The sequence below is a fragment of the Anolis carolinensis genome, chromosome 2 (genome assembly GCF_035594765.1).
Source record: "Anolis carolinensis isolate JA03-04 chromosome 2, rAnoCar3.1.pri, whole genome shotgun sequence".
NCBI classification, from domain to species: Eukaryota; Metazoa; Chordata; class Lepidosauria; order Squamata; family Dactyloidae; genus Anolis; species Anolis carolinensis.
The window spans coordinates 83,865,538-83,877,178 of record NC_085842.1 but is presented as its reverse complement, the minus strand read 5'-3'; the positions used below and the strand labels follow the sequence as shown (position 1 = coordinate 83,877,178).

General features: G+C 42.0%; 1 protein-coding gene across 1 annotated transcript; it reads right to left on the bottom strand.

Annotated features, from left to right (window-relative positions):
* Nucleotides 1-1,067: 1,067 nt before the first annotated feature.
* On the bottom strand, nucleotides 1,068-10,997 carry lsmem2 (leucine rich single-pass membrane protein 2). Its single transcript, XM_003217558.4, has 4 exons — nucleotides 10,808-10,997; nucleotides 3,597-3,746; nucleotides 3,145-3,387; nucleotides 1,068-1,948 (listed from the first exon to the last, which is right to left on the bottom strand). The coding sequence occupies exons 1-4, from the start codon at nucleotides 10,827-10,829 to the stop codon at nucleotides 1,821-1,823; spliced, it is 543 nt and encodes a 180-aa protein (XP_003217606.1). The 5' UTR covers nucleotides 10,830-10,997; the 3' UTR covers nucleotides 1,068-1,820.
* Nucleotides 10,998-11,641: the final 644 nt, after the last annotated feature.

The following is an 11,641-nucleotide window of genomic DNA, read 5'->3' as shown; positions in this document are numbered from 1 at the left end:
ACAAAAAAGTGGAATAACTTGTAAAGCCTATGCCAGTGCTTCTCAACCTGTGGGTCTCCAGGTGTTTTGGCCTACAACTCCCAGAAATCCCAGCCAGTTTCCAGGTGTAAGGATTTCTGGGAGTTGAAGGCCAAAACATCTGGGGACCCACAGGTTGAGAACCACTGCTCTATGCTTTTACCAGCATAACCTCAACCGCAATGTGTGGGGACATAAAGTTTATTGGTGGCAGGAGAAGTTGTGTATCAGACATTTGCCAAGTAAATAGGAAAGTGTCCTGTTGAAGGCCCTGTTGCTAAGTCTGTGTACAGCACCCTTTCTTACTGTGCATCTTCCAGATCCAGCCAATTTTCACCTATCTAAACAAGGAACATCTATTTCCCCATGAGACAAGTTATCTTAAACAGCCATCCCAGAAAACCTCCTAAGAAGAGGCTCTCTGCTCCAGCCTTGTACCAAACTACACTGCAATTCTCGCCTTTCCACTTGGTTGGCTAGGATTTTCAGAATTCTCAGGGGCCACTTGTGAACCATGGCTTGATGCATCGGATCAATGAATGTGTCTATACCCTGAGCTGTGGTCAGTACCTAAAGACCAGCTGAAATCTACTTGAGTCTAGCATGGCATTTGCAGAATCCAAACTATTATTTTAAATAAAATAAAATCTAGTCTTCAAAAATAAAAGCTTGAGTGTATAAAGGTGATTTTCTGCTTTTAAAAAATCCCAGAAATACTGTTATAAATATGGATCTCTGTGGCTCTGTAAACTGTCAGTTTGTGTTTGCTATTGCACTGCAGTAGTATTCTACCTCCATAAGTTCTTGACTATTTTGAGGGGAAAATAACTAAGATTCTACAGAAAGAGAATGCATCTGTGTGTAATTTACATCACAGTTTAGGCAGTTAAGTAGATAGCTTTTAATGTCATGCCATAACAAAAAGAATATGTAACCAAATCCGGTTTTTGGCAGGCTGATTATTCCTTTTCTATAGACAAAACTTTCCCTGATTTGGTTTAAAGCACACTGAAATACTCTGGGCCCTTTTAGAGAAGAAAACACCTTGGCAAAAGAAACCTTTTGGCTTTATTTTCAGTAATAGCTGCAAAGCTGCCAGAAGAGTATAAAATAAAGCAATACAGGTGGAGTATCCCTTATCCAAAAGGGGTGGGACCAAAATTGTTGTGAACTTTGGAATATTCGTATATACATAAAAAGATACTTCGAAGATGGGACCCAGGACTAAAATTAAATTGATTTATGTTTCATACGTATCAACATAGCTTGAAAGTAATTTTCTGCACAATATTATAATTTTGTTTGTGAAACAAAGTTTGTATGCATTGAGCATCAGAAAGCAAATGTGTCACAAACTCAGCTACGCATGTAGACAATTATGGGACATTTTAGATTGTGGAGTTCCAGATAAGGGCTATTCAGTTGTTACTGTACAAGAAAAGGTGTTAATTAAATCTTTCAAAATAATATAGGAATACAAACATCTGAAAAACTGATGAGAGGCTGCTGCACAGATATCCCTTCTTCCTTTACGTCTCAGAAGGATTGGTGACTGACTTCACCTTTCAATCCTTGGGCAGCCTCCGTTCTCCCGGCATTACATCCACCAGGGTGCAGGGACCTCAGCAAGACTTTCCAATGATTCTAGAGAACCATTTTTCTTTACCTTAAGGCAGTTGCCTAGTCCAAACCACCACATGTCCATATTAAAAATATGTAAAGGAATGAGTCCTGCCCCCCACAAGCTTCTCTCCTCTAGAATGTTAGGGGGGTGGTTGAGAGGAGAAACCATGTTATCAGGTTTAAGTCTCAAGTTCACTGTTATTGAGCTGCTGCCATAGCTGTATGCTCACTGCTCTCATTTGCCGGATGGCCTCCTCTTGGGACTCCAGCCACTGGGCAAGGACCCGGAGTGACTCACGCTGGAGGACTGTAGAGGGGAGAGGAAGACACTATGTGACCAAAATGCAGTGACTATACAGTCTTTGTGTTGAACCGTTTTAAGAAAAAGATAACTTGGATAAGAGACATCCCAGAATCATGCGCCTACATATCTTAGCTCCTGGCATGCCCTAGTCCAGGAGGATTGGATGTACAAGGCACTGTTTGGAGATTTGAATTTGGGAGCCTGAATTAAGAATCTGCTGGAGAGACATGCTTGAAAACTGATGCAACTGCTAGCAGTCTCCAGTGTGAATCTGGTAGCATAATGAGCAGCCAGAGATCAGTGCAACTGATCTGCTGAGTGTCATCTGAGCTTTCCTGCTTTTTCTCTTTTGTCCCATGTAAAAACGATTCCTAATTGTTCACTTTATGTACCCGACATTCATAAGTAGACACAATTTTCTTGTGTATTTTTCCACTACTTAATTCAAAGTATCCAAAGCATTTTACATACAGAGGGCGAGTTAAGATAACAGTCTGAGCACTGTAATATAATACCAATAGCCAGACTGCACTAGCAGAGGGCTGAGAGACACCAGAACTGGGCGCTTGCCAGAGAGCTTGCTGTTTGGATAAGGAATGCTTAGTCCTAGGCGTTGGGCTTCAGTATGTGCTTCCAGTTCCTAAGTCGCATAGATATCTGTGATAGTCTGACCTGTGAATTTATGTCTGTGGGCTTTATATCTCACACTACAGTCAGCCCTCCACATTCACTGGGGTTGGGAGTGTAGGGCTCCCACTAAAGTGGAAAAAACAGAAATGAAACACTTTTTTTTTTTACCAGAGAGAATAACTCTTAAGAATCTCTAGGTCCTCTGTGGCCAGTGTTCTTTGGAAGTTGACCATTTAGTCAGGCTGGAGGACCTAGAGATAACACATTAATCAAATCTGCAATGGTTAAACCAGTAGATGTAGAGGGCCTACTGTATATCTAACTAAAAGACCTCTTTACAGTAGGTGGCAACATTTCACAACTGAAAGTTTCTCTAGAAGAGGATGAATAAAAAACTTCAAAGGCTTGGGGGAAATCTGGTTAGACAGGCTCAGATAGATAAAGGGTTAGGGTTTGTGTCCCACTCAGATGTTCCCAGAAGTCCCCATCCCCATCTCATTATCCAGGGTCCCCTGATGGGCTTTCTATCACATGTTCCTCAAGAGCAGCCAGCCAGGCCAAGGACTTACCACTTAGATAAACAGCTAGCGTGGCCAGACCAAGGCTGGCCACTACAAGGACTCCAAGAAGGGCAAAGAAGCCTGTGGGACAAAATGTGAGGCCGAAGCAGGGGCAGCAGGTGAAAGCAGGTAAGATACTGAATTCCGGGACTGGTAGAAAGCCTGTGTCCTCTTCATTTGGGAAGGTGAAATGCTTGGAGGAAGTAGCACTGTGTGGGGTCCGGGGGGTATTGGGTTGAGACCGTCTGCTTTCTGGAAGAAAGTGAGAAAGAGCAAGATGCAGAGGGGGCAATGAAACAGGCCCCGTAGACAAATGGCTCTTGTAATATTCCATGGCCATCTGAGTCCTGCTTTCAGAATGGAAACCACTGCCATTCTGTGGTTAGTTCTGTGGGTCTTTGTTGCTACATATAGCACTAGAGCTGCTTAAGACCTGATTGAGGATATTGGGGAATACATACCTTCTCTGAGCTTTGCACCTTCGTGCCTGCTGGATGCATAGTGCAGATCACTAATGGATTCCACTGCATGCAAGTTGATCTCTGCCATATCATTATCGCTGAGCTCAATGAGTTCTCTATCTGAGGAAGTCGCATCCTTCAACATGGGATCTGTCCAGAAAATATGACAATTGACGAGAGGTAATTGTCTGCCTGGAACCTGGCAATTATTTTAATCAATGTAATCCAGGCATAAGAGTTGGGTCGTGGTCCACAACAACCAAAAGATCACCCTTGCCTCTCCCTTGCCTTCAGCCCTTGAATACAACTGTTACCCACTGTAGCCCATGGAATTCATTCCCTCGTTGGTTAACATCTATAAAACTGAAAGGAAAAAGTTGACCCTTGCAGTGCACTACTCCAAAATCATCCACATGAATGGCTGATAAAGTGACACATTTGTTTTGTTATGATACAGCATACACAAACTATTTCATGCTCAAAATTATTATAAATATTGTATATGCTTATAAAGTATATATGAAACAAATGAATTTCATTTTTAGACTTCGATCCAATCTCCAAGGTATTTCATGGTGCAAATACAGATATTCCAAAATTTGAAAAAACCAAAACATCTCTTGCCGCAAGCATTACAGGTTAGGGATGCTCAACCTGTAATAAGTAATCTCTAGCATGAAGAAAACACGGTTCTTCATTCCTTAGTGCTTTCTTTTGGGCCACTCATTAATATGCTGAATATTTAATGAGAGTCATGCTTCTGCTAAACTTCTGTGTGGATAATGCTGTTGTGTGTCAACCTAATAAGTGTCCATTGCTTTGTCCAAAGAGCAAAGTTTAGGGAAATTACCTTTAGGTAGGACGATTTTGGGAGCTCTGGTCTAAAATTCTGAATTGGAGGAATGTTCCCTATTCAGGAAAATTGTGGAAGAAGGCCCAAATTCTGCCCTTTAGTCCGCTAGCTCATCAGTATTTCAAGTCTTCATCACAGTATTGTTTGCCAAGTGACCCAATGGTGACAGGGGCTCCCCCATTGCCCCTATCTTCTGAGGCAAAAGGCAACTCTCAGATTTGGACTGGGAGAGGACAACCTAGACAACAATACAACCCGGGTCTTGTGTCCCAGAAGTATCTCCCATTACTGATCTCTGAAAGCCACTTGGCTTCAATAGTTCAGATTCTGCCTGGTAAGAGGATACGCAAAGCATAGCTTCCCAGTGATCTGTCTCTCCTGCCCCCATTTGAACTATTTAGGTAAAGTGCCTCTTTAGCAGGGCAGGAATCCTGGGCCAGGTTCAGTCTGTCATCCAAGCTGTTGTGTGTTATTATAACTGCTGGCCTTTCCCCAAGTCTTGATGGCAAAGGCTTTCTTGTCAAGATGCATAAGAAATGCAGGGTAAGTGGTGGTGATGATGATGGTGATATTACTAGTACTAGTAGTAGTCGTTGTAGTATTTGTACCCTGCTTTCCCCCAGGATTGGGACCCAAAGTGGCTTGCAGTCTTTAAAACTGTACAATTTAATAATCCACAAAAATATAAATAGTTAAACAGCTGTATGGCGTTGTTGTTGTTCTGCTGCCATTCCTGCCTCCCACAACCAGGTTTGCACTTTCACTTCATGTTACTAGATTTCCCCAGCCTCTTCCTTTCCCGTTGTCAAGCTCTTTAGCTGTGGCACAAGTAAAAAATTCAGGAGGTCAACTTTTTCCTATATGTAGAGAGAGTAAAAGCCTCACCAGCTGAACTTCTGCTTGTTCTACCGCTGTTAAAAGAGCAGCATCCTGCCACTGCCGCCCCCAAGCTGGGAACCCTACGCTTCAGTAGGAATGCTTTCATGATTAGAAAAGTGTTGCCAAGTAGCTCTTGACTCAAATAGCAGATGCCTTGGGATCATATTTTTTCAAGGGCACAAAGGACATAGTCATCATAATAACGCTTTAAGGAACTGTGAGGCATAGTTAGAAATCATTTGTGCAGGGGTGTCATCTTTTTACAAGCAGGATCGCATTACCTTTTCTACATAATGCATGGTCACTGTATACATCTCTAACTATACAAAAAGTCCCAGAATTCCTTGCCATAGCCTTTCTGACCAGGGTTGATGAAACTGCAGTTCAACAAGAGCTGGAGGGTCACATAAATTCTCACTCAATCTATATGATAAACATTAGTCAAGTAATCTCACTTTCTCTATTAGAGGGAAATATCTGTTACATTTCTTTGTCTCCCATCTACAGAAAGCACAATACATGTTTATACCACTGCATGTTTACTGAAAATTCTGTAGAGATTAAAAGTGTTTTAATCAGGACTTTTTAAAAATAAAGAACAAAATTAGATTCCCTATTTTTAGAGGTGTTGAAAAGGTGAAAAGCAATCCTTCTCATGGTTGCGTTTAAAGAAGAGTGTCATCAATTATAATAAATGAACTAGACTTATCAGCAAAGAGCGCATAACTCTATGAACTGATCTCTGTGTTTGGGCCATATACAGCAGTTAGTTAAATTAGCCCAAGTCATTGTAGCAACTGGTCTGAGGCAAGAAAAGAGCAATCTTGTAAAAGAGGGATGTACTCAGGTATTATCTTCATAAGGGAACAGAATTGCACATCTTGGTCTTGCCCACAAGGTAACATGCAACGTTCGTACATTAAAGGTAGATGGACCAGAGGACAAAGCTGTGTTATGTTTAGCTAGCTGTGTGTAAATACTCTATGGAGTTAGCATCCACAATTGTGCTTAAGTCCGGGTGGAGTGTTTACTTGTATGCCATAGGCAGTCCTCCATATCCATGGATTCTGTATCCACGGATTCAGCCATCAATGGCTTGAATTCTTTTTTAATTCCCAAATGCAAATCTTGATCTTGTTATTTTTTAATAAGGAACACCATTTTACAACACCTCTGTGTAGTAACGGGATTTGAACATCTATGGATTTTTATATCCATGAGGGTGTCTGGGAACCTTGGGAAGTCAGATTTGGCCACAGTGGTCTATGCTCTCGTTACATCTAGGATAGACTACTGCAACATGCTCTATGTGGGGTTGCCTTTGAAGACTGTTCAGAAGCTTCAAATAGTCCAACAAGGGGCAGCCAGGTTAATAACTGGGGCAGGGTACAGAGAGCACACAACTCCCATGTTGTGTCAGCTCCATGGGCTGCCAGTTAGCTACCGAGCACAATTCAAAGTGCTGGCTTTGACCTATAAAGCCCTGAACAATCCCAGCCCAGTTTACTTGTCCAAACGCGTCTCCTATGAACCACTACGGAGATTAAGATCTTCCGGGGAGGCCCTGCTCTTGGTCCTGCCATCATCAGAGGTGTGATTGGCGGGGACAAGAGACAGGGCCTTCTGAGTGATTGCCCCTCAAGCTATGGAACTCCCTTTCCGACAGGATTAAATCAGCCCCCTTTCTTCCTGTCCTTCAGAAAGATTGTAATAACCTGGCTGTGGGATCAAGCCTTTGGGGCAGTGCAATAATGGCAGCAATAGGAAATTTCACGGCTAACTTGTGGTGGCTTTAAATAATGGTTTTAATGTGAAGATAACTGATTTTAGTGTTTTTATATGATTTTTTTTTTCCGGTATTGAATGTTTGCCATATATATGTTGTGCTCTGCCTGAGTCCCCTTTGGGGTGAGAAGGGCAAAATATAAATGTTTTGAATAAATAAATAATAAATAAACCAAACCCCTGCAGATATCAAGGGCCCACTGTATTTATCACTTTGTCAATGAGAAGTGCAGGCATGGATCTGGTATTGCGCCTGACATGGGTTGGGAGGCAATGTCATCTTCCCTTCCCACGCCCTTTGGATTCTGCAGGTGGAACACTTGGTATCCTAAACTTGACTTTGTGTTTAAGAATGCGTCCAAAGGGTCCCTCCTCCAATCTAAAAAATTATGGCAGTATAAGTGGTGGGACAAATCCATTTGTAATCCTCTTGTTTACAAAAAGACACAGAGAGACTTGTTAAGAAGGGGAGGGATATTCTTGGTGACATTATGCTAAAGTAACTACTTTTTAGACTATTGTAACAAATATCTTAAACAAGTATGTTGGTGGAACTTTACACTTCATAGAAGCCAAATGGAGTTAAGCCTTTTATTATGTGATTTTTGAGTCTTGTTTCAATGGGACACATGCAGAATGTTTATTGAGATAGTAAACCAGTGTCTCAACTAACTACATGGGACTACAATGTGGAACACATTTAAAATAATATTTTAAAATTCTTTTAAAAATCTTTGAATGGAGAAAGCTAGATGTAAGGATGGATAGATATAATCTAGCCTGTTTTCTTTTCACTCTCATACATATTGAATCATATGAACTATTGGAATTTGAAATGGTTCAGTCATCTTAGTGAAAGCTGAGCTCCCATTGCATGTAATATATCAAAAACAACTTTCTGGCCTTCTGGAACATTACGCTTGTTTAGCCTTAAAGCATCAATTTACTTATGTTAAAAATAAGTTTGTAATTAGAATAATTGCTCCATATTGTCTCAATGTTTACCTTCCACCCCCAATCAACTTACATGCCAATAAAATCCTTAATGGTTGTTTGAGATTCCAGTGAAAAGGTGAATTTTCATCTGCTCTCACATAGTCAAGCTCCACAAGAGATAGGCTGAACTCAGCAGCATTTACGCTGTAATCCCAATATGGTATAGTTACCTCAGAAAACCCAGGTTCAAATCCCCATTCAGGCAAGGATGAGATTCATATATGGATCAATTATTCTCTCTCAGCCTAACTTACTTCACAGTATTGTTATGAGAATAACAAGCGGTGAGAGTTGTGTATGCTCCCTTTGAAGCTCAAGTGGCAAATCAATGAACCAAATAAATTCATTATATAACCCATCAGCTTCACTGCAATAATTGTCTAAAGTGGAATCTACTAAAAAGTAGTATGACAATCTTTCTTGTTCTAGTCGTCATGATTCTATTTCTCTACAATCCAATAAGACACACAATTTGCATATAACCAGTAAAGCACTTTTTAACATTAAAAAGGGCAAATAAATATAGAGTCTGGTGGATATGCAGGGAATAGCAACCGCATTCATAATGTGAGTCATTTGTTCAAGCAGAAGTTCCTGTTTGTCGTGCCTGGGACATTTGTTCAAGAATGACATTCTCTTTAAAAAGCAGTGTTGATGCCAACATTTCAGCCACAATTTGGTAGTGTGTAAGGAAGAAAAAAGAAAGATAACAAAGAGACCGGTCATCACACTGTTGTGAATGGAAACTAAATTTGACAGTCACAATTTGGAACTAAAATTGGAGCTAATAAACCAGTCCTAATTTTTCTGGTATCAACTTTGGGGGGGGGGGGGGACAACTACCCCATGCCTCAAAAACAAGTTGAAACAAAAGCCTGAATATAATCCTCAATGGTATGTATTGTATATATCTACTGCTGCAGGGATGGAGAACAGGTGGCTGTCCACATGTTATTAGACAACAGAACCCAACCCTCACCACTGGCTACAACGCCTAGGCAAATGGGACTGTGGGAATGGGCTTTCCCACATTTCAATTAGCCATCGAATGTCTGAATCAGGAGGTGGGGACTCCAGGGACTGCCTTGTACCTGACTGCTTTCTGTGTTTGGACTGAAGACGTGGGAGTGACTCATCTGTACTGGAGAGAGTAAGTCAGACTGTGTGCCTCAGGCAAATTCATTAACCAATAGTCATTTTTGTCTAACTCATTTGATGTTGCTCTGCTTCAGCAAGGCTCATTGCAATCTCTACCTGTACTGACTACAGCTGCACACTTTCTTCGAGGAACTTAATTTTGTTCCAAGACTTTTAACAACCATGCATTCATCTTATCTACCAACATGATACTTTGTTATAGCACTTTGATTGCCATGGTCCCATCCTATGGAGTCCTGGAGTTGTAATTTGGTGAAGTGTGTATGTTGAGAGCCAGCGTGCTGCAGTGGTTTGAGCTGGACTAGGATACTGGGAGGGTTTGAATCCTCATTTAACCATGGAAATCTTCCTAGTGACCCTGGTCAAGTCAGCCTCAGAGGAAAATGACGGAAAACTCACAACCTCTGAGGATGCCTGCCATAGATGTGGGCGAAACGTCAGGAGAGAATACTTCTGGAACATGGCCACACAGCCCGAAAGACATACAACAACCCTGTGATCCCGGCCATGAAAGCCTTCGACAACACATTGATGGAAAACTCTTTCTGAACAAATTCTGTATGGTCACCTGAAATCAGGAATTACTTAAAGGCATACAACAACAAAAACAACACTGAAGGCTTAAAGGCAACAAATGCCTTCTGAACTTGGAAGCTAAGCAGGGTCAGCCCTGGTTAGTACTTGGATTTTTTTTTAATCATGTCAAATGCAAATTGAGAATATACTGCAAGTCGCTTCTGGTGTAAGAGAATCGGCCATCTACAGAGATATCGCCCAGGGGACACCTGGATGTGTTACCATACTGTAGGAGGCTTCTCTCATGTCTCTGCATGGAAGCTGGAGCTGACAGATGGAAGCTCACCCTGTCTCGCAGATTTGAATTGCCAACCTTCAGATCTTCAGGTCATCAGTTCAGCCAGCACAAGGGTTTAGCCCATTGCGCCAGACTGCCAATGAATATCCGGTGTCATAAGCTATCTTTCAGAAGAAGGAAATGGCAAAATCACCTCTTGAATATTCCTATGAAACGATGGGGGTCACAATAAGTCAATAGGTAATTTGAAGCCTCCCAAACACAGCAGGGGTCGTCCAGTGGTACTGTCTACCAGTGAATTCATAATCTCCCACCAAATTACAAAGCTCAAGTCTGTATAACACAGAGCTATCACATTTAGTGGTATTAAAATATTAAAATATGCACGGTGGAGCCACACTAGGATGCAGTCCAGCCCATGTCCCACATCAAGGGTAGATCAGCTCAAATGTATCTCTTCTTCCAGACATCATTCTCAGTTCACTTTGTCCATAAATATAAATATACAAGATGGGAGGGGGGGGGTTGCCCTTTGGTCATTGTGAGATGGCTGAGGTCCCATAGTGAGAAAGGAATCTAACCAAGTCCTTTCCTCCACCTATCTAGACTTGCAGTAGACTGAACTGTTCAATTCCAGATTTATCATCTAGCACTTGAAGGAGATCCCATGCCTTTGTGGGATTCATGCTATCTCTTCTCAACCCAGTTCCCCTGGGCACACCATACCTTCTGCAATTTCAGTGGACATCCCTCTAGCCAGACTCCTCTTCTGGTGATTGTTCTTCCAGAGGCAACTCAAGGAGAAAGGGATAACAAGTGCATGGAAGAAGCAGTGAGGGGACGATACGGGTCCCCTTGGAATGGAGGGGGAAGTAAACACAGGCTCCTGCCTATCACATCAGCTGCTCAGGCTGAAAATAGGACTAGGAGGTGACTAAGGAGGGGCTATAGATAGAGACAGAATAGAAGGGGGTGGGGAGGGTTCGGCATGGACTATATTAGGCTGGAGCACAGCAAGTAAGCTGCAGGGTGGAGCTCTCTCCATAACTACAGAAGGGAGTAAAGGATGGGGTGCGGGAGATTTTCTGGGAGGGAGGAAGTGTGGGAGGGAGGCAATCTTAAAGTGACAAATTCTGGGGTGTGGACAGGGACTGTGGTAGCAGCCTCCATGTCATTCTCACATGCTGCACAATCTGTTCTGGGCCTCTTAAACTAAGCTGCTGTCTTAGGTGTGATGTTGGTGAGTGACACTAACCCATTAGATTTAACTACTATTTCAGCTATACGTGGAAGAGGGAAGAGTGGGTGCCATCTTGTCCTTTTTCTCAAGTCAAACTAATGCCAGAAAAGTGATCTTCAAATTTTTGCTCACTTCAGATTAACAAATTTGTTCTTTTCCCCACCTATTGTAATACATCCCTCATCTATAAAATACTGTATCAAATCTAACACTCACCTTTTTTGTCTAAATTGCCTCTTCAAACTTAGAGTGCCCATTAGATGTGCATCATACAGTCAGCTTAGTGCTGAGATGCTTAAGGAGCTGTACCTGGAGCTCCT

What these genes read in the sequence shown, in the direction of transcription:
- lsmem2 (XM_003217558.4), bottom strand. Translation starts at nt 10,829, where the DNA reads ATGTCCACTGAAATTGCAGAAG. An exon ending in GTCCACTGAAATTGCAGAAG is followed by an intron (nt 3,747 to 10,807) that starts GTATGGTGTGCC and finishes TTTTCTGGACAG; the next exon opens with ATCCCATGTTGAAGGATGCG. An exon ending in GCTAGCTGTTTATCTAAGTG is followed by an intron (nt 1,949 to 3,144) that starts GTAAGTCCTTGG and finishes TCCCCTCTACAG; the next exon opens with TCCTCCAGCGTGAGTCACTC.